General features: G+C 45.9%; 1 protein-coding gene across 1 annotated transcript in view; it reads left to right on the plus strand.

The window, feature by feature from the left end:
* The first annotated feature begins 5,529 nt into the window (after positions 1–5,529).
* Positions 5,530–23,300, plus strand: part of LOC119437697 (uncharacterized) — a 96,633-nt gene continuing 78,862 nt past the window's right edge. Inside the window, exons 1-7 of the mRNA XM_049664154.1 lie at positions 5,530–5,639; positions 8,308–8,422; positions 9,235–9,349; positions 10,622–10,736; positions 11,086–11,200; positions 12,480–12,594; positions 12,944–13,058. Coding sequence (XP_049520111.1) covers positions 8,334–8,422; positions 9,235–9,349; positions 10,622–10,736; positions 11,086–11,200; positions 12,480–12,594; positions 12,944–13,058 — 664 coding nt within the window. The 5' untranslated portion in view covers positions 5,530–5,639; positions 8,308–8,333. The remainder of the gene's footprint in view (positions 5,640–8,307; positions 8,423–9,234; positions 9,350–10,621; positions 10,737–11,085; positions 11,201–12,479; positions 12,595–12,943; positions 13,059–23,300) is intronic.

Consider the following 23,300-nt stretch of genomic DNA (forward strand, 5'->3'; position numbering starts at 1 on the left):
TTCATCGTCATTACAGAAGCTTGTCCGTTTTTGTGGTACTTTAAAATCAACTTTTGTCAAACAAAGAACACAAAATGTTTGTTATGTTTCAACTTTATTCATTTATTCACATACGTACGTTCACTATAATATGAGTAAGCTGTAACGCCATGCAAAATGAATGTAGAGATCATTTCTTGAAGTACAATACAAAAATCATACGAAAGATCCCCAATACTGCCGCACGTACCTTTCGTTTTTTTTTCTCTTGAGTGCACACGCGATACTGGCGATCATGCCATCATACACCAGGACAAAAAAAGAAAAAAAAAGAAATGTTCTATTACAACACATCAGATAATTGGCCTCGTTTTATTGACGTGCTAATGATACACTCTCAGAAAAGGCACTGAAGTGTATGTCATGGGCGACATTTTCTTGACTACACTAATTAGCACAAATGAAGACTAGGACGTAAACTGTACGTTCACCTCTTGTCGTTAAAGGGCCCCTAAACCACCCAGAGGTTGAAATTTAGTTGTGGTGTTGCAGTTGTGCACGAGTCTACAACGAACGCGTAGCCGTGAGAATTTTTCGAAATGGTGCCGTAATAGCGGAGTTACACACGTTTGATGACTGAAAAACGGCCCTCGCTCGTTTTGCTCTTTCCTTCGCTACTCTCCTCATCGGCTGGTATTCTCCCCTCCTCGCCGAGTGCTTCTCGAAAAGTCACGTGACATACGTCATCACCAACGCGCTTCTAAAAACACTGCATACTTCTGGTCTCGTCCACGCTAGCGGCACATATACCGACGGCGAACCGTCCGCCAGTGCCGTAGAACGTCTGCCCCGCGAGAGGTGTCCAAAGGAGACGGCAGTTCGGCCGGCGCCCCACCCGCTGCACCATCAATGACCCAATCGACGACCGCGAACCTGCGCGCCTCCGCCACTGGCAACGAAAACATCAGCTGCAGCCAGGAGACGACGGGCTCGGCTGTGCTCGCATCGCAGCTGACGGTGCCGCTAATATCAGCGTATTTTTCTTCTTTGTGTACAAGTATTGCGAAGAGCGATAACAACAATAAGAAAATATTGCGGCTTGTGAGCGTCGGTATTTCATTTCAAAGCGCCGTCCGTTTTAGATTTGAAGGGAACCAGAAAAGGCCTAGCAACGATATCGGCGCCGTCGAGCGATCAGCGGCGGTGAATCTGCCGCACAAATGAGTCCCGGTCTCATCCTCTCTACATACGGCAAGGAAATCTCGCCGTTCGCGAGCAAAAACCGCTGTTGAACGGCGGCCCGCGAATGGCAAACGGCGTGCGATGAGTTACCGTGCCGGTAACGTAACTCAGCACTTCTCGGCTACCCGCTGTTGCTGCGGTGCCAGCCCCTGTTATCTGAAGCGTAATGCTATAGACCCTGTGTTGCGCGCATGTCTGGAAAGGCCAACACTGGTGCACTCTGTTCGCGCAGCTAATCGGACCGCTAAGCACGACTGTGTTGGAACGCGAGCGATTTGGCACTTGCGTTGCGGGCTGTAATTACCGATTCGCAAGGGCGCACAAACGAGCAACACGACGAGGCAGAGCAGAAAGTGCGCGTACCTGCTAGCAGACTAACCGGAAGTCGTAGGTTCTTGTTCAACCAATGGACATCGTTTCCGCTGTTGACATCACCAAATCCGGTGTTGGTGTCGGCGTCATCTTTAGCGAAAATTTCCGTATATGTTTAGGTATATATATGCCACGCCATGCTACATGACATGCTGTATATGCGGGTTATATTGCCACACAATTCTATCACTTAAGTTGCTCCTACCTTGTCTTATTCTCATTCATCTTAGCAACGTTCCCAACTGGACAATGCCACATGGAATGCAGAAAAAACATCAGGGGGGACATCACCTGATGCACAGCCCTCGAAAACTCTCCCCAAAAGAGTACCAGAGCGTGCCAATGGTAAGTGGTTGTTTCTCAAGCTTTGCGCCTGGCTGCATGTGACCGTCTACCTTACTTTTATGGTTTGGTTGCACAGTTCAGACCACTCAAATGCTTTCCTGCACCATATGGTGCGCAACCATTCTTTTGGAAATGTCAGCGTTTGCTTTTTAATGCAACAGCGTTAAGGGCCCCGTGCCGCAGAAATCCGGTGTTGGGTCGGCGTCGTCTTAGCGAAAATTTCCGTATATGTTTAGGTATATATATGCCACGCCATGCTACATGACATGCTGTATATGCGGGTTATATTGCCACACAATTCTATCACTTAAGTTGCTCCTACCTTGTCTTATTCTCATTCATCTTAGCAACGTTCCCAACTGGACAATGCCACATTGAATGCAGAAAAAACATCAGGGGGGACATCACCTGATGCACAGCCCTCGAAAACTCTCCCCAAAAGAGTACCAGAGCGTGCGAATGGTAAGTGGTTGTTTCTCAAGCTTTGCGCCTGGCTGCATGTGACCGTCTACCTTACTGTTATGGTTTGGTTGCACAGTTCAGACCACTCAAATGCTTTCCTGCACCATATGGTGCACAACCATTATTTTGAAAATGTCAGCGTTTGCTTTTTAATGCAACAGCGTTAAGGGCCCCGTGCCGCAGAAATCCGGTGTTGGCGTCGTTGTCCATGAGCGAAAATTTCCGTATATGTTTAGGTATATGTATATGCCACGCCTTGCTATATGACATGCTGTATATGCGGGTTATATTGCCACACAATTCTATCACTTAAGTTGCTCCTACCTTGTCTTATTCTCATTCATCTTAGCAACGTTCCCAACTGGACAATGCCACATTGAATGCAGAAAAAACATCAGGGGGGACATCACCTGATGCACAGCCCTCGAAAACTCTCCCCAAAAGAGTACCAGAGCGTGCGAATGGTAAGTGGTTGTTTCTCAAGCTTTGCGCCTGGCTGCATGTGACCGTCTACCTTACTTTTATGGTTTGGTTGCACAGTTCAGACCACTCAAATGCTTTCCTGCACCATATGGTGCGCAACCATTCTTTTGGAAATGTCAGCGTTTGCTTTTTAATGCAACAGCGTTAAGGGCCCCGTGCCGCAGAAATCCGGTGTCGGCGTCGTCTTTAGCGAAAATTTCCGTATATGTTTAGGTATATATATGCCACGCCATGCTACATGACATGCTGTATATGCGGGTTATATTGCCACACAATTCTATCACTTAAGTTGCTCCTACCTTGTCTTATTCTCATTCATCTTAGCAACGTTCCCAACTGGACAATGCCACATTGAATGCAGAAAAAACATCAGGGGGGACATCACCTGATGCACAGCCCTCGAAAACTCTCCCCAAAAGAGTACCAGAGCGTGCGAATGGTAAGTGGTTGTTTCTCAAGCTTTGCGCCTGGCTGCATGTGACCGTCTACCTTACTGTTATGGTTTGGTTGCACAGTTCAGACCACTCAAATGCTTTCCTGCACCATATGGTGCACAACCATTATTTTGAAAATGTCAGCGTTTGCTTTTTAATGCAACAGCGTTAAGGGCCCCGTGCCGCAGAAATCCGGTGTTGGCGTCGTTGTCCGTGAGCGAAAATTTCCGTATATGTTTAGGTATATGTATATGCCACGCCTTGCTATATGACATGCTGTATATGCGGGTTATATTGCCACACAATTCTATCACTTAAGTTGCTCCTACCTTGTCTTATTCTCATTCATCTTAGCAACGTTCCCAACTGGACAATGCCACATTGAATGCAGAAAAAACATCAGGGGGGACATCACCTGATGCACAGCCCTCGAAAACTCTCCCCAAAAGAGTACCAGAGCGTGCGAATGGTAAGTGGTTGTTTCTCAAGCTTTGCGCCTGGCTGCATGTGACCGTCTACCTTACTGTTATGGTTTGGTTGCACAGTTCAGACCACTCAAATGCTTTCCTGCACCATATGGTGCACAACCATTATTTTGAAAATGTCAGCGTTTGCTTTTTAATGCAACAGCGTTAAGGGCCCCGTGCCGCAGAAATCCGGTGTTGGTCGTCGTTGTCCTTGAGCGAAAATTTCCGTATATGTTTAGGTATATGTATATGCCACGCCTTGCTATATGACATGCTGTATATGCGGGTTATATTGCCACACAATTCTATCACTTAAGTTGCTCCTACCTTGTCTTATTCTCATTCATCTTAGCAACGTTCCCAACTGGACAATGCCACATTGAATGCAGAAAAAACATCAGGGGGGACATCACCTGATGCACAGCCCTCGAAAACTCTCCCCAAAAGAGTACCAGAGCGTGCGAATGGTAAGTGGTTGTTTCTCAAGCTTTGCGCCTGGCTGCATGTGACCGTCTACCTTACTTTTATGGTTTGGTTGCACAGTTCAGACCACTCAAATGCTTTCCTGCACCATATGGTGCGCAACCATTCTTTTGGAAATGTCAGCGTTTGCTTTTTAATGCAACAGCGTTAAGGGCCCCGTGCCGCAGAAATCCGGTGTTGGTGTCGGCGTCGTCTTTAGCGAAAATTTCCGTATATGTTTAGGTATATATATGCCACGCCATGCTACATGACATGCTGTATATGCGGGTTATATTGCCACACAATTCTATCACTTAAGTTGCTCCTACCTTGTCTTATTCTCATTCATCTTAGCAACGTTCCCAACTGGACAATGCCACATTGAATGCAGAAAAAACATCAGGGGGGACATCACCTGATGCACAGCCCTCGAAAACTCTCCCCAAAAGAGTACCAGAGCGTGCGAATGGTAAGTGGTTGTTTCTCAAGCTTTGCGCCTGGCTGCATGTGACCGTCTACCTTACTGTTATGGTTTGGTTGCACAGTTCAGACCACTCAAAAGCTTTCCTGCACCATATGGTGCACAACCATTATTTTGAAAATGTCAGCGTTTGCTTTTTAATGCAACAGCGTTAAGGGCCCCGTGCCGCAGAAATCCGGTGTTGGCGTCGTTGTCCTTGAGCGAAAATTTCATATGTTTAGGTATATGTATATGCCACGCCTTGCTATATGACCTGCTGTATATGCGGGTTATATTGCCACACAATTCTATCACTTAAGTTGCTCCTACCTTGTCTTATTCTCATTCATCTTAGCAACGTTCCCAACTGGACAATGCCACATTGAATGCAGAAAAAACATCAGGGGGGACATCACCTGATGCACAGCCCTCGAAAACTCTCCCCAAAAGAGTACCAGAGCGTGCGAATGGTAAGTGGTTGTTTCTCAAGCTTTGCGCCTGGCTGCATGTGACCGTCTACCTTACTGTTATGGTTTGGTTGCACAGTTCAGACCACTCAAATGCTTTCCTGCACCATATGGTGCACAACCATTATTTTGAAAATGTCAGCGTTTGCTTTTTAATGCAACAGCGTTAAGGGCCCCGTGCCGCAGAAACCGGTGTTGGCGTCGTTGTCCGTGAGCGAAAATTTCCGTATATGTTTAGGTATATGTATATGCCACGCCTTGCTATATGACGTGCTGTATATGCGGGTTATATTACCACACAATTCTATCACTTAAGTTGCTCCTACCTTGTCTTATTCTCATTCATCTTAGCAACGTTCCCAACTGGACAATGCCACATTGAATGCAGAAAAAACATCAGGGGGGACATCACCTTATGCACAGCTCTCGAAAACTCTCCCCAAAAGAGCACCAGAGCGTGCGAATGGTAAGTGGTTGTTTCTCAGGCTTTGCGCCTGGCTGCATGTGACCGTCTACCTTACTGTTATGGTTTGGTTGCACAGTTCAGACCACTCAAATGCTTTCCTGCACCATATGGTTCACAACCATTATTTTGAAAATGTCAGCGTTTGCTTTTTAATGCAACAGCGTTAAGGGCCCCGTGCCGCAGAAATCCGGTGTTGGCGTCGTTGTCCGTGAGCGAAAATTTCCGTATATGTTTAGGTATATGTATATGCCACGCCTTGCTATATGACATGCTGTATATGCGGGTTATATTGCCACACAATTCTATCACTTAAGTTGCTCCTACCTTGTCTTATTCTCATTCATCTTAGCAACGTTCCCAACTGGACAATGCCACATTGAATGCAGAAAAAACATCAGGGGGGACATCACCTGATGCACAGCCCTCGAAAACTCTCCCCAAAAGAGTACCAGAGCGTGCGAATGGTAAGTGGTTGTTTCTCAAGCTTTGCGCCTGGCTGCATGTGACCGTCTACCTTACTGTTATGGTTTGGTTGCACAGTTCAGACCACTCAAATGCTTTCCTGCACCATATGGTGCACAACCATTATTTTGAAAATGTCAGCGTTTGCTTTTTAATGCAACAGCGTTAAGGGCCCCGTGCCGCAGAAATCCGGTGTTGGCGTCGTTGTCCATGAGCGAAAATTTCCGTATATGTTTAGGTATATGTATATGCCACGCCATTGCTATATGACATGCTGTATATGCGGGTTATATTGCCACACAATTCTATCACTTAAGTTGCTCCTACCTTGTCTTATTCTCATTCATCTTAGCAACGTTCCCAACTGGACAATGCCACATTGAATGCAGAAAAAACATCAGGGGGGACATCACCTGATGCACAGCCCTCGAAAACTCTCCCCAAAAGAGTACCAGAGCGTGCGAATGGTAAGTGGTTGTTTCTCAAGCTTTGCGCCTGGCTGCATGTGACCGTCTACCTTACTGTTATGGTTTGGTTGCACAGTTCAGACCACTCAAATGCTTTCCTGCACCATATGGTGCACAACCATTATTTTGAAAATGTCAGCGTTTGCTTTTTAATGCAACAGCGTTAAGGGCCCCGTGCCGCAGAAATCCGGTGTTGGCGTCGTTGTCCATGAGCGAAAATTTCCGTATATGTTTAGGTATATGTATATGCCACGCCTTGCTATATGACATGCTGTATATGCGGGTTATATTGCCACACAATTCTATCACTTAAGTTGCTCCTACCTTGTCTTATTCTCATTCATCTTAGCAACGTTCCCAACTGGACAATGCCACATTGAATGCAGAAAAAACATCAGGGGGGACATCACCTGATGCACAGCCCTCGAAAACTCTCCCCAAAAGAGTACCAGAGCGTGCGAATGGTAAGTGGTTGTTTCTCAAGCTTTGCGCCTGGCTGCATGTGACCGTCTACCTCACTGTTATGGTTTGGTTGCACAGTTCAGACCACTCAAAAGCTTTCCTGCACCATATGGTGCACAACCATTATTTTGAAAATGTCAGCGTTTGCTTTTTAATGCAACAGCGTTAAGGGCCCCGTGCCGCAGAAATCCGGTGTTGGCGTCGTTGTCCATGAGCGAAAATTTCCGTATATGTTTAGGTATATGTATATGCCATGCCTTGCTATATGACATGCTGTATATGCGGGTTATATTGCCACACAATTCTATCACTTAAGTTGCTCCTACCTTGTCTTATTCTCATTCATCTTAGCAACGTTCCCAACTGGACAATGCCACATGGAATGCAGAAAAAACATCAGGGGGGACATCACCTGATGCACAGCCCTCGAAAACTCTCCCCAAAAGAGTACCAGAGCGTGCGAATGGTAAGTGGTTGTTTCTCAAGCTTTGCGCCTGGCTGCATGTGACCGTCTACCTTACTTTTATGGTTTGGTTGCACAGTTCAGACCACTCAAATGCTTTCCTGCACCATATGGTGCACAACCATTATTTTGAAAATGTCAGCGTTTGCTTTTTAATGCAACAGCGTTAAGGGCCCCGTGCCGCAGAAATCCGGTGTTGGCGTCGTTGTCCGTGAGCGAAAATTTCCGTATATGTTTAGGTATATGTATATGCCACGCCTTGCTATATGACGTGCTGTATATGCGGGTTATATTGCCACACAATTCTATCACTTAAGTTGCTCCTACCTTGTCTTATTCTCATTCATCTTAGCAACGTTCCCAACTGGACAATGCCACATTGAATGCAGAAAAAACATCAGGGGGGACATCACCTGATGCACAGCCCTCGAAAACTCTCCCCAAAAGAGTACCAGAGCGTGCGAATGGTAAGTGGTTGTTTCTCAAGCTTTGCGCCTGGCTGCATGTGACCGTCTACCTTACTGTTATGGTTTGGTTGCACAGTTCAGACCACTCAAATGCTTTCCTGCACCATATGGTGCGCAACCATTTATTAGAAATGTCAGCGTTTGCTTTATAATGCAACAGCGTTAAGGGCCCCGTGCCGCAGAAACCGGTGTTGGCGTCGTTGTCCGTGAGCGAAAATTTCCGTATATGTTTAGGTATATGTATATGCCACGCCTTGCTATATGACATGCTGTATATGCGGGTTATATTGCCACACAATTCTATCACTTAAGTTGCTCCTACCTTGTCTTATTCTCATTCATCTTAGCAACGTTCCCAACTGGACAATGCCACATGGAATGCAGAAAAAACATCAGGGGGGACATCACCTTATGCACAGCCCTCGAAAACACTCCCCAAAAGAGCACCAGAGCGTGCGAATGGTAAGTGGTTGTTTCTCAAGCTTTGCGCCTGGCTGCATGTGACCGTCTACCTTACTGTTATGGTTTGGTTGCACAGTTCAGACCACTCAAAGCTTTCCTGCACCATATGGTGCACAACCATTATTTTGAAAATGTCAGCGTTTGCTTTTTAATGCAACAGCGTTAAGGGCCCCGTGCCGCAGAAATCCGGTGTTGGCGTCGTTGTCCGTGAGCGAAAATTTCCGTATATGTTTAGGTATATGTATATGCCACGCCTTGCTATATGACATGCTGTATATGCGGGTTATATTGCCACACAATTCTATCACTTAAGTTGCTCCTACCTTGTCTTATTCTCATTCATCTTAGCAACGTTCCCAACTGGACAATGCCACATTGAATGCAGAAAAAACATCAGGGGGGACATCACCTGATGCACAGCCCTCGAAAACTCTCCCCAAAAGAGTACCAGAGCGTGCGAATGGTAAGTGGTTGTTTCTCAAGCTTTGCGCCTGGCTGCATGTGACCGTCTACCTTACTGTTATGGTTTGGTTGCACAGTTCAGACCACTCAAAAGCTTTCCTGCACCATATGGTGCACAACCATTATTTTGAAAATGTCAGCGTTTGCTTTTTAATGCAACAGCGTTAAGGGCCCCGTGCCGCAGAAATCCGGTGTTGGCGTCGTTGTCCGTGAGCGAAAATTTCCGTATATGTTTAGGTATATGTATATGCCACGCCTTGCTATATGACATGCTGTATATGCGGGTTATATTACCACACAATTCTATCAATTAAGTTGCTCCTACCTTGTCTTATTCTCATTCATCTTAGCAACGTTCCCAACTGGACAATGCCACATGGAATGCAGAAAAAACATCAGGGGGGACATCACCTTATGCACAGCCCTCGAAAACACTCCCCAAAAGAGCACCAGAGCCTGCGAATGGTAAGTGGTTGTTTCTCAAGCTTTGCGCCTGGCTGCATGTGACCGTCTACCTTACTGTTATGGTTTGGTTGCACAGTTCAGACCACTCAAAAGCTTTCCTGCACCATATGGTGTACAACCATTATTTTGAAAATGTCAGCGTTTGCTTTTTAATGCAACAGCGTTAAGGGCCCCGTGCCGCAGAAACCGGTGTTGGCGTCGTTGTCCGTGAGCGAAAATTTCCGTATATGTTTAGGTATATGTATATGCCACGCCTTGCTATATGACGTGCTGTATATGCGGGTTATATTGCCACACAATTCTATCACTTAAGTTGCTCCTACCTTGTCTTATTCTCATTCATCTTAGCAACGTTCCCAACTGGACAATGCCACATTGAATGCAGAAAAAACATCAGGGGGGACATCACCTGATGCACAGCCCTCGAAAACTCTCCCCAAAAGAGTACCAGAGCGTGCGAATGGTAAGTGGTTGTTTCTCAAGCTTTGCGCCTGGCTGCATGTGACCGTCTACCTTACTTTTATGGTTTGGTTGCACAGTTCAGACCACTCAAATGCTTTCCTGCACCATATGGTGCGCAACCATTTTTTTGGAAATGTCAGCGTTTGCTTTTTAATGCAACAGCGTTAAGGGCCCCGTGCCGCAGAAATCCGGTGTTGGCGTTGTCCGTGAGCGATAATTTCCGTATATGTTTAGGTATATGTATATGCCACGCCTTGCTATTGACGTGCTGTATATGCGGGTTATATTGCCACACAATTCTATCACTTAAGTTGCTCCTACCTTGTCTTATTCTCATTCATCTTAGCAACGTTCCCAACTGGACAATGCCACATTGAATGCAGAAAAAACATCAGGGGGGACATCACCTGATGCACAGCCCTCGAAAACTCTCCCCAAAAGAGTACCAGAGCGTGCGAATGGTAAGTGGTTGTTTCTCAAGCTTTGCGCCTGGCTGCATGTGACCGTCTACCTTACTTTTATGGTTTGGTTGCACAGTTCAGACCACTCAAATGCTTTCCTGCACCATATGGTGCGCAACCATTATTTTGGAAATGTCAGCGTTTGCTTTTTAATGCAACAGCGTTAAGGGCCCCGTGCCGCAGAAATCCGGTGTTGGCGTCGTTGTCCGTGAGCGAAAATTTCCGTATATGTTTAGGTATATGTATATGCCATGCCTTGCTATATGACATGCTGTATATGCGGGTTATATTGCCACACAATTCTATCACTTAAGTTGCTCCTACCTTGTCTTATTCTCATTCATCTTAGCAACGTTCCCAACTGGACAATGCCACATTGAATGCAGAAAAAACATCAGGGGGGACATCACCTTATGCACAGCCCTCGAAAACTCTCCCCAAAAGAGTACCAGAGCGTGCGAATGGTAAGTGGTTGTTTCTCAGGCTTTGCGCCTGGCTGCATGTGACCGTCTACCTTACTGTTATGGTTTGGTTGCACAGTTCAGACCACTCAAATGCTTTCCTGCACCATATGGTGCACAACCATTATTTTGAAAATGTCAGCGTTTGCTTTTTAATGCAACAGCGTTAAGGGCCCCGTGCCGCAGAAATCCGGTGTTGGCGTCGTTGTCCGTGAGCGAAAATTTCCGTATATGTTTAGGTATATGTATATGCCACGCCTTGCTATATGACATGCTGTATATGCGGGTTATATTACCACACAATTCTATCACTTAAGTTGCTCCTACCTTGTCTTATTCTCATTCATCTTAGCAACGTTCCCAACTGGACAATGCCACATGGAATGCAGAAAAAACATCAGGGGGGACATCACCTTATGCACAGCCCTCGAAAACACTCCCCAAAAGAGCACCAGAGCCTGCGAATGGTAAGTGGTTGTTTCTCAAGCTTTGCGCCTGGCTGCATGTGACCGTCTACCTCACTGTTATGGTTTGGTTGCACAGTTCAGACCACTCAAAAGCTTTCCTGCACCATATGGTGCACAACCATTATTTTAAAAATGTCAGCGTTTGCTTTTTAATGCAACAGCATTAAGGGCCCCGTGCCGCAGAAATCCGGTGTTTTCGTCGTTGTCCGTGAGCGAAAATTTCCGTATATGTTTAGGTATATGTATATGCCACGCCTTGCTATATGACGTGCTGTATATGCGGGTTATATTGCCACACAATTCTATCACTTAAGTTGCTCCTACCTTGTCTTATTCTCATTCATCTTAGCAACGTTCCCAACTGGACAATGCCACATTGAATGCAGAAAAAACATCAGGGGGGACATCACCTGATGCACAGCCCTCGAAAACTCTCCCCAAAAGAGTACCAGAGCGTGCGAATGGTAAGTGGTTGTTTCTCAAGCTTTGCGCCTGGCTGCATGTGACCGTCTACCTTACTTTTATGGTTTGGTTGCACAGTTCAGACCACTCAAATGCTTTCCTGCACCATATGGTACGCAACCATTCTTTTGGAAATGTCAGCGTTTACTTTTTAATGCAACAGCGTTAAGGGCCCCGTGCCGCAGAAATCCGGTGTTGGTGTCGGCGTCGTCTTTAGCGAAAATTTCCGTATATGTTTAGGTATATATATGCCATGCCATGCTACATGACATGCTGTATATGCGGGTTATATTGCCACACAATTCTATCACTTAAGTTGCTCCTACCTTGTCTTATTCTCATTCATCTTAGCAACGTTCCCCCAACTGGACAATGCCACATTGAATGCAGAAAAAACATCAGGGGGGACATCACCTTATGCACAGCCCTCGAAAACTCTCCCCAAAAGAGTACCAGAGCGTGCGAATGGTAAGTGGTTGTTTCTCAAGCTTTGCGCCTGGCTGCATGTGACCGTCTACCTTACTTTTATGGTTTGGTTGCACAGTTCAGACCACTCAAATGCTTTCCTGCACCATATGGTGCGCAACCATTAGTTTGAAAATGTCAGCGTTTGCTTTTTAATGCAACAGCGTTAAGGGCACCGTGCCGCAGAAATCCGGTGTTGGCGTCGTTGTCCATGAGCGAAAATTTCCGTATATGTTTAGGTATATGTATATGCCATGCCTTGCTATATGACATGCTGTATATGCGGGTTATATTACCACACAATTCTATCAATTAAGTTGCTCCTACCTTGTCTTATTCTCATTCATCTTAGCAACGTTCCCAACTGGACAATGCCACATGGAATGCAGAAAAAACATCAGGGGGGACATCACCTGATGCACTACCCTCGAAAACTCTCCCCAAAAGAGTACCAGAGCGTGCGAATGGTAAGTGGTTGTTTCTCAAGCTTTGCGCCTGGCTGCATGTGACCGTCTACCTTACTTTTATGGTTTGGTTGCACAGTTCAGACCACTCAAATGCTTTCCTGCACCGTATGGTGCGCAACCATTCTTTTGGAAATGTCAGCGTTGTCTTTTTAATGCAACAGCGTTAAGGGCCCCGTGACGCAGAAATCCGGTGTTGGTGTCGGCGTCGTCTTTAGCGAAAATTTCCGTATATGTTTAGGTATATATATGCCACGCCATGCTACATGACATGCTGTATATGCGGGTTATATTGCCACACAATTCTATCACTTAAGTTGCTCCTACCTTGTCTTATTCTCATTCATCTTAGCAACCTTCCCAACTGGACAATGCCACATGGAATGCAGAAAAAACATCAGGGGGGACACCACCCGATGCACAGCCCTCGAAAACTCTCCCCAAAAGAGCACCAGAGCCTGTGAATGGTAAGTGGTTGTTTCTCAAGCTTTGCGCCTGGCTGCACATCACAGTCTGCCTTACTGTTATGGTTCAGTTGCACAGTTCAGACCACTCAAAAGCTTTCCTGCACCATATGGTGCACAACCATTACTTTGAAAATGTCAGCATTTGCTTTTTAATGCAACAGCGTTAAGGGCCCCGTGCTGCAGAAATCCAGTGTTGGCGTCGGCATCGTTGTCCGTGAGCGAAAATTTTCGTATATGTTTAGGTATATGTATATGCCACGCCTTGCTATCTGACATGCTGTATATGTGGGTTATATTGCCACACAATTCTATCACTTAAGTTGCTCCTACCTTGTCTTACATTCTTGACAAAGTTATTCCGCGGAATTTATAGATTGACAGCCCACAAACAAATGTCAAGAAACAAAACACCAACAGCGCATGCCTTTTATGTTAAATCTTCTCAGACTGAAATATTGAAACTGCGAAACAATAACAGAAACCTGAAAATACTATGTTTTGGCGCGGCTGTGCACTACCTCCGGGATTGGTCCACACAAAAGGCTGCGTTTCTACCAGAAAGCTTTCCCTCGTGCTTAGCGTTCGCCAGCAGCGTTTCCTAGTGAAAATTATGGTTACATAAGCTGCAGTTGCCGTGAAGCGTGAGAAGCAGTCAGGAATCTTTCAGTGCTAACGCGTTCCATTCTTAAAGGCGAAGTTTAAGCGTCCTGCAAGTTTTTAATGCTTTTGTAACACTGTAGTGCTTAGAGCCGTGCCTTCGACAATGATGAGCTTGCATTCCTTTTCTATTGATACGTGAGCGATACTCGGGAGAGCAGAATTAAGTGGAGGTGTCAACAGATTTGTGTCCCCATTTGCACGGAAATCTAGCCATTGTGTGATGTCATGTGCCAAACGATCTGTGCAACACGTTGTTGCACAGATCCCACTGTGCTAAGAAACAACTTTAGTGCTGTGAATAATGGGAGATAATGTTGTCGGGAGAAGTCGATGCTTCCATGACATTTAAAAAAGAACCAGCCACTGCCGTCGAATTTTACTGTATTCACTGTTAGCATTGTGAATTGCGCTGTGCGGCTGCACGCGAAACTCTTGGTGTCAGGTGCAGTTCAGTTGTACACGTGTCACTAAAAGCACAATCTCATGATGTATCAGGCCTGCTGTAGCCAGTATCACTGCTGTGTTGTCAAGAGAGGAGAGTTTGAGCAATCTAAACAAAGTATAGTGCGTGTATGACCTCCTCTATATCTTTGTTCAGAAACTGGACCATCTGCGCAATGACAATTCTCCCGCACCAGAATCATTTGACGAGTGTCCATTTATATTGGTATTTTTCCTTGTAGATTGCAAGAACTGTTCTTGTCCCTTATAGTATTAGAACAAAACGAATATTCTATTCGATAATTTCAAATAGTGAAATCTCGAATCGAATACAAATTGAATAGCAAAAACTATTCGATTCATATTCCAAATTTTGAATATTCGCACACTCCTAGTTTGAAATCGTAAGATTAGCTTGTAACCCCTATTTGCAGCGAATTTTCTTTAACAAAGATGGGTTAGCACTCGCATATGCATCCCATTTCGCAGCCAGTCAACCATCACTTTCTTTGCGTTGCTACTGTACGAGGTGCTACCCTAACGTTCCGGGAACTTGAAAAGCACGGCCAAACTGAGGGTGGTACACATTCCCGCCGCTAGATGTAGCTAGCAGTATGACTTGCGAATCAGTGTGCTAAACGACTTGCATCTGAGAAGAAGTACTGTTTTCCGAAGTGTTGCTTTGCAACTCAATGTTTCAGTAATTTGGTGCATTTCTTAGCAACCTATTTGGCAGACTTCAAGGAGCAAAATATTTCCATCAAGGTGTGTTTTAAACTTGGCAAAACTGCGGCAGAAACTCATCCTATGCTAGAGGACGCTTTTGGAGTCGATGCCATGAGCGAAAGTAGGAGGTTTTTATGGCATAAACGTTTCAAAAAGGGTCGAATGTGTGTTGAGGACGATGTACGCTCTGGACGGCCATCAACGAGCACAACCCCGGAAACGATAGTGGAAGTTCGTAAGAGTATCCTTGGAAATCACAGGCTAACTATAAAGAATGTCTGCTACATTGTAGGACAATTGGTTGTGCCGCGTAGTGCGAACAAAGACTGGTCCAAAGCGATGACGTCAATGCGCGTTGCCTAGCGACCACCTTGCGGAGTGGCGTGTGCTTCGCCTCCTCTCCGTGCCGTGGCGTAGCCAGAAATTGTGTCCGGGGGGGGGGGGGGGCTGGCTCACGTTGCAGCATGGCCTCCTCCTTATAGAATCTGTCGAGGGATCAAATACATGATAACTGCATTGTCATTGCCAATTCCATTGTATGTTAGATGCTGCAAACGAATTATTGAATGTTACGCACTGTCATGACAAGTACAATATCTATTTTTATTGCGATAGCAATAATATGGACATTTCAAACGGATTTTTGCCATCACCGTCACTGTGAGGTTCCATGTAAAGTCCCAGGGCGATAAAATCGTCGCCGCGCCCGTATGTGCAAGTGAAAGTGGGCGGGGGACGTGCGGCTTCACGCAGAGCGAACGCACAGCAGAGAGAAAACGCGACTTCCGTGGCGCAAAAGGCCGTGGGGGTATGGGAAGGAGAGGGGGGGGGGGCGACGCTGTGCTGCGGCACCAAATGCGTATCTTGCAACAGGACGCAAGGGTAACTGGCGACGCAATCTCCCACGCGAAAGGAGCAAAGCAGGAAGGTAACGCGAGGGGGAGGGAGGGGGGGTTGACTTCTACTCAGCCAACAATTGCGTTCTTGTACTTTGCGCCTTTGCTGGCTGTCGGTGTTGTGGAGCGCACCGTATCTTGAAAGCGATCTCTACATGGCTCTGACCTTTGTATGCGCTGTGCGTATGCCACTCAGTTGTTTTTTCTGCATTCAATGTGGCATTGTCCAGTTGGGAAGGTTGCTAAGATGAATGAGAATAAGACAAGGTAGGAGCAACTTAAGTGATAGAATTGTGTGGCAATATAACCTGCATATACAGTATATCATATAGCAAGGCGTGCCATATACATATGCGTAAACATAGACCGCACGAACCTTCGCTCACTGCGGCGGCCGCGCTTCCCCACGCCTCCGTTTTGACAGTGGTTGTCTGCAGTCGTCGAGTCTATTCATGTTTGCTTTTACATGCTGACACCACGCTTGTTAATTCTGTTAGTAAGCGAATGTGTCAAGTTCATGCAACCGATAAAACTACTATCCCTACTCCTTATAGCTCTCTACTAATTTGATATTAAAATTGATGCTTCGCCTTTTGGGCAAAACTGCCACATTTTTTCATAAAAGAAGATAATAGTATGTCCCAAACATTGTGGCAGAAATAACTGATATCAATGCTTCCGCGTTTTTTTGTTTGTTTATTAAATAAAGAAAATATCACACGAACTGGAGAACTATATCAGTTCGAAACCAGCAAAGCAGTGCATGCAGCTGATATGAAAAACGTAAATGCCGTGAAATGAACAAGTTGAGGACAAATATTTTGATCAATCTTTGTCATTCAAGAACCTTGTTTACATTTTTGTGCATATGCAACGACCAGGGAAAAACCTCAATGACGCTGTCCTTCGATGCAATAGATTGCTCCGGAGCAGCAGTTACCGGTCATGTATTGTAATTGCACCAAAATTATAGTCGTAACAGTGAGTACATATAAACAGCAGAAGTTCTGAAAAATATACGTTAGAAATCAATCAATCAGTCAAGTTGTTTATTTCATATTTGTATTACATGTTTCATAGTGTATATGCGAAGATACAACTTGATAAAGGGCAAAAAAGTGTCGCCAGAAACAAATTTCACTGCTTGTATACACAAAACCTCGCAACAAGGTATTTGAATGTACGTATAAGTCTCCAATACATCTACGTGTCTAAGCAAGCGTCACTGTATACAGGATGTCCCACTGTCCCAGCTATCACGCAGCAGGATTTAAAAAACGGGAACGGCATTACACAAAGCAAACCCAGTGCGTATTGTTTCCAGTTCAGTGGAGTAGCCACCAGTAACTTTTTTCGTTACTGAGATTTAATTAGGTAATTGTAATTATTTATCTAACTCGAGAAGTACTGTCCTAATTATCAAACTGTCAATGAGAAAGTTGTAGAGCAACATGAAAAACTCCTGATACAGCTTTCTGTTGCTCAATACGTGCTACATAAGTGTTTTTCCGAATGTGAAAGAAGCCCGCGAATACAAGCAGAATTGCCGCGTAACTGGCCGCTCGAGGCACTTTGCGGGTATTTGTTAACATAATCGTGGGATCCCATTTGTGGTGAGCACTTACATGCCTGCCCGTCCTGCGGGCAGACCTCCACTCTAGCACACATGCTCTGGGAGTGCGGGTCGAGATACCCCAAGTTGGGAGCAAGGATGAGTGGGACTCGCTTCTGCGTAGCCCCGCTCTAGACAAGCAAAGCCTGGCTTTCCGGCGTGCCCGCGACCGGGCCGGTGGGCTAGACCTGCCGGTCCCGACGTGAGACTAGCCGGGTGCGCGACTAGTTCGCGTCCTCGCAGGACCTCTAATAAAAGTTACTTCACTCACTCACTTACACGCTCATACGTGGCGATTCAGTCTTCCATATCGAGGTGGTCGGTGTCACAGAACATTTCAGGATCCCGCCACGGAGCCAGGACAACTGTCGGGTTGTAGGCGTAGAAGTGGACCGTGCCATTACGGGACCTCTATCATGTTGTCCTGCCCGAGGTGACAGCCACTGCAGAGCTCCATTGTCGTCTCTCGTGGGTATCCCGCACCTACACCAATTTGTTACGTTGCGGAAGTCACATATAAACATTTATTTACACTATTTACAAGGAAGGCAACTATATACAAAAAGATGGCTGTCAAGACTGATTACACGTCAACACGTCACAACTCTTGGTTGCGCCATAGCAATATGTACCTGGATCACAGGTGTCGTTGTTTAAGTGGCTCATCGCAGGGTGGAACAATGCGGCTCATATGCGCAAATATGTATGTTTTCCTACATTTTGACATTATTAATTTCGTATTAGCGTTGCACCTTTTCCCCAATATTTGAAGCAAACCACAATCTGCGGCTGCAGGTGTCGATGTAGACAAGTGCACCGCTTCGGTAATTCCTACATGGAAAAAAAAATGAAAACATGAGGTTTTACGTACCAAAAACACTATCTGATAATGAGGCACTCCGTAAAGCTGGACCACCTTGGTTTCTTTAACGTGCGCCTAAATCTTAGTACACGGGTGTTTTTGCATTTTGCCTCCATCGAAATGCGGCCCCCGTGGCTGGGATTTGATCCCGCTACCTCGTGCTTAGCAGCCCAACACCATAGCCACTAAGCAACCACGGTGGCTGATCTGACGCGAAAAGCTTCGCATGAAAACTTCTTGGATATGTGAAATGACTAAAGAAAGTGCAAAAAAGAATACAAAAAGCGAGGTGCAAGGTGAGTGGTACATAGCTCCCAGGAACCACATGCTGCCACGGAGAAGCCAATAATTGGTATTCGCGATCCACTAAACGGACAACCGACGCACAACCAACATGGGCGCAGGTATACACAAATCAACCGGTGAAAGCCCCGGCGCCCTTCCAAAACGTTTCCAGCCACGTGCAGCAGAGGCCTGCACAGGAAAATGAAAAGCAAAGGCTGATTGTCAACCCCGAAGATAAACATGTCCTTTCTTCCCGGTGACGCGACTTCAATGTGTTCTTCGCAGATGGACGAGGCCGTGAACCAGCGTTCAACCACGCACCACGACACAGCAAACACAAAGGACCTCGCAGAAATCCATACATCACTAGGAGCTGGCAGGCCAGCAGGCGCTATGCCACTGCCACACACGCAAGGCATGAGTTGCATATCGCACTAAATCTATCTTTGCAGAATGAGAGTCGTAACATGCTGCAACTTGCAATAGGCCACTTGCAATATGCCACTCCCCGTGTGGGGACAGCGATGCTTCGTGACAACGACAATACCTAATATTTGTTGTGCACTTGTGTTTCGGTCTGGTGCCAAGGGCGCTGACGAAAAAGGTAATTTGTTTTGATTCCGTACCGATGTGGACCTACGAGACCAGCGGAATCAAGCGATTGCGTTGAGAGAGATTATCGGCTATCCTTATGACTGGAAATGCGTTCGCATGAGTGAAAAACGTTTGGTGCCGATGACATTTTATTCGCACAGACGTGCGCACAGTGAACGGAAACGTTGTGTCGTTGCAACGGGAGCGATCTATATAAGCCCAAAGCAGGCACCATTCGGAGGGGTTTTGAAAGCCTGCCGGCTTACTTCTCTAAGCCGAAAGAACATCATACAGTGACACGGTATCGTCCATAGACACAAGAGAAATTAGCAGTTACCGTCTATAATAAGTGCTTTATGATGGTAACAAAAACAGACTCTTCCGCTCAAGGGGACGCGTAGCTAGCACAGATCAGAATTCTTATCCAAGCAGGTTTTAAACAAAATTTTTACCCCCACACCTGAATTGCCAACTTAAGTGAATGAGTTCACTAAGGCTTATTTCTTTTTGTTTTGTAGCCGTCAGCATTATTCCATTTAGTACTACAATGTTCTTTAACCACCGTCGTGGCTCAGTGGTGACGCCGTACTTCTGACAAGCATAATGTAGCAGGGTCCGAAGCCCTCTGACTGTCATATAGTTCCATTTTAGGACTTTATAAGCACCATCAGCGAACGAGTGTACAAAATTAATTTGCGTGCCACTCCGATTTGTGTAAAGGTATTGCTCAATGTTCGAGGTACTTCGCTTTCGCATCTATGCGAGGTCAGTGACACGCTATTATAAACATTTCGACAGAAGGAAGGACTTGCTGAACCTCTATTGCCTGGTAAGGCTTACTGGAACACTTTGTGCGAGCAATGTGACTTGGCGGGCCCGCTCTATAACCCAACTTTGTGGTGTATAATTTAGGCACAAACGCAAATAAAAAATAAAAACAGAAAAAATGTCACAGTTTCGCCCTAAGGGTGAAGCAATGAATGCGATAGCAACACAGCAATGTCATACGAAGTAAGGTGAGTGGCTTTGGTAGCAATATGAATTGTAGTAAACATGAGCTGATTAAGTAAGCAGGTGTGCTGTGGCGTAAGTAGACCGACATGAAGAGAGACTCGATGACCACGAGAAGGCACGTGTGAAACGGTGGTGTTGATGAGAAGCGCTTCCCGTGGGCAGCGTGTGCGAAGGGACACACCTGTAGCGCTGCACTACCGATCCGGGTAGCATTGCATGTGTAGCGTGCGTTGGAAAATGTGGCCCGACTATTACTAACTGAATGAACAAGCGTGGTGTGAGCGCGCACAAACAAACATGAATAGATCACACTGAATGACTGCAGACAACGACTGTCAAAACATTGGCAGCAAGCGCAAACGCCGCAGCGGTGAAGGTACATGCGGTCTCTCGCTTCAACAGAAACTGAGCGGCGAATGCACAGTGCATAAAGGTCAGAGCCGTGGGGAGATAAGAGACGGTGCGGGCGGAGTGACAAGCGCGGTTGTTGGCAGAGTAGAAGTGCGCCCCCCCCGCTCCCTCCGGTGCTGGCTTCCCACTTCCTTGCTTGCGCGTGGGAGGTTGAGTGCGTTCGCTCTCCGTGACAGCGCGCGTCCCTGCACGCTTCCGCTCGGGCATACGGCGCGCGGCGAAGATTTTATCTATAGAGAACCTCACGGCGACGGCGACGCTGACGGCAGAAATCCGGTTGAAGTGTCCATATAATTGCTATCGCCATAAAATAAAAACTGCCCGTCACAGTAAAAGACAATATGTTATGAAGAGCAAGCTCAAAAATCTTAGACGTGGCACTGAGAAGTGAAATTGGGCGATAATTCGAGACATCGGTTTTACAGCCACACTTAAGTACCTGTAAAACACAAGCAGTTTTCCACGCGTGATTGAGGGAAAGTGGAAGTAGTCTGATAGTTATAAATACTGATGTCAATACTAGAGCAATTACACTTCCGTAAGCCTTTAGAATGGCGGAGGGGATGCCATCAGGTCCGCAGGACAGGGAAGGCTTCAAGTGCTTAATTCGCAGATGAGTTTTTCATCAAACAACACAGCCTTTGACGCAGGAACCCTTGTGTGACGCTGACTGACGCCAATGTTGAAACCTGCAGCTTAATATAAGGATAAGAAATGGGCAGCAAGACAATCTGTGACCGCTTGAACTTCTACTCCTCTAGAGTGGAGCAGGCGAAAAACACTCTCCACGTTTACTAGAGTGCCATCGCATATAGTTCCAAAATGGCGTTGGCCAGTCGGAGGTGCTCTTTTCCAAGAATGCAATATATGAGTCGTGATCCCACTTATAGAGGCGTTTGCAGAAAATTCTAAAAATGCGGAATTTTTCTTTCCACTCATTAGACACGATACTTCTGGATTTTCGGTTGGCGTGATCTTTATACTTTAGGCAGTTACACGTTCAGATGACAACCAGTGGGTATATTTAGAACGTCAGTACTGTACTGGGGAATGTATTTTCTTATACTGCTCAAAGCAAGCTTCGTAAATTGATCTACTTGATCATGAACATTTATTTTGAATAATAATAATAATAATAATAATAATAGCAACCTTTATTGCGAGTTCTTAGCTACATGTATTTCTTGCCATGTCTGCTGAAGCCTTCCGAGGGCTTGTATGGCAGAGACCTGACAGTCGCGGCAAAATCACATTGATAGGTTCTCGAACATAACTAATGCTCCAAAATATAAACTAAACCTCTTCACCATTTTCAATAACACGTACAAATACATAAAATACCAAGTTTATCGGGTGATATCGGCATGTACTACACGTGCTGATAAGTACAAGTTATATCGGTGTTGCCCTCTCCCGATCCAGGCATGTATATAAAGCCTTGCTGAATAAACATGACGATTCTTCCCGTTATGCTCGGACTGTCAGGATGGCCCAACGGCGCTAAACGATACATGGTGTCAGAAGTTAACCGAAGCTAGCGCCTAAACAAGTACAGCATGGATTTTTTAAACCAACGCCCCCACTACATACTAATGGGGATATCAGCAAGAACTTGCAGCTATTGAAGCAGCGCTTCGAGTTGTTCTTGATGGCGTTGGAGCCCAGTGCGAAACCTTCAACAGAAGCAACAAAGACAGTGCTCCTCTTAAGCGTCGCAGGTGAGGAAGCTATAGAGATCTTTAATACGTTCGATTACCAGCAAAATGAGGATAGTAGCGACTACAAAGCAGTCGTGCAGAAGTTCGATGCATATTTCGCAGGACAAAGTAACGAAGTGCATGAACGCTATGTATTTCGTTCAAGGATTCAGACGCCAGGAGAACCCTTTGAACATTTTGTAAGAGATCTGAGGACTCGGGCAGGAGCGTGCAACTTTGGCAGCCTTAAGGAGTCTATGATCAGGGACCAGATTGTGTTTGGGACCATAGACAGCAACCTTTGAGAAAAGCTGTTAAGGGATAACAACTTAACCCAGCAAAAGGCAGTGCTGGCATGCAAAGCCGCGGAAGTAGCAGCAGCGCATCAAGAAATCTGGGCAAGCGAACATAAGTAAGTAGATCGGGTAGGCGTGGCTCCCAATCGCAAAACATTACCACCAAAAGAACAACCCGCCTTTTCCAAGTGTCTGAAGTATGCGCGCAGGCATGCACCACGAAGATGTTCAGCCTTCGGGCAGATGTGCAGGAAGTGCCATAAGCGTAACCTATTCGCCATATGCTGCAAAGCCTCCATGGAAGTTCACGAGCTCCTAGGCTCCGAAGACAATTTTGACATTCTGGACGTGTCAAATCTAGAAAATAGTCGACGTGACTGGACGGTGCGAGTTCAAGTTAAGAACGTGCTAGTAGACCTAAAAGTCGACACTGGAGCACAAGCAAATTTGCTTCCTTTGGGCTTCTACCTCAAGATGCGCCATAAACTGCCGCTGAATCCAAGTAGCGCGGTGTTGCGTTCGTATGGAGAAAGTGCAATTAAACACATCGGGCTCATACGTGCCGAAGTCACACTGAATGACTCGACCTCAGTACTCGATTTTTTCGCCGTCTGGAAGGGGCGTCAAGCGATTCACGGACTTCAAGCATGCCAACTCATGGGGCTTGTGCCGCATGTACACAGTGTATCCAAGAGCAGCCCTGAAGGCATCTTCAACGAGTTTCGCCATCTGTTTACTGGAACTGGGT

Source organism: Dermacentor silvarum, chromosome 1 (genome assembly GCF_013339745.2).
Source record: "Dermacentor silvarum isolate Dsil-2018 chromosome 1, BIME_Dsil_1.4, whole genome shotgun sequence".
Classification (NCBI taxonomy): Eukaryota; Metazoa; Arthropoda; class Arachnida; order Ixodida; family Ixodidae; genus Dermacentor; species Dermacentor silvarum.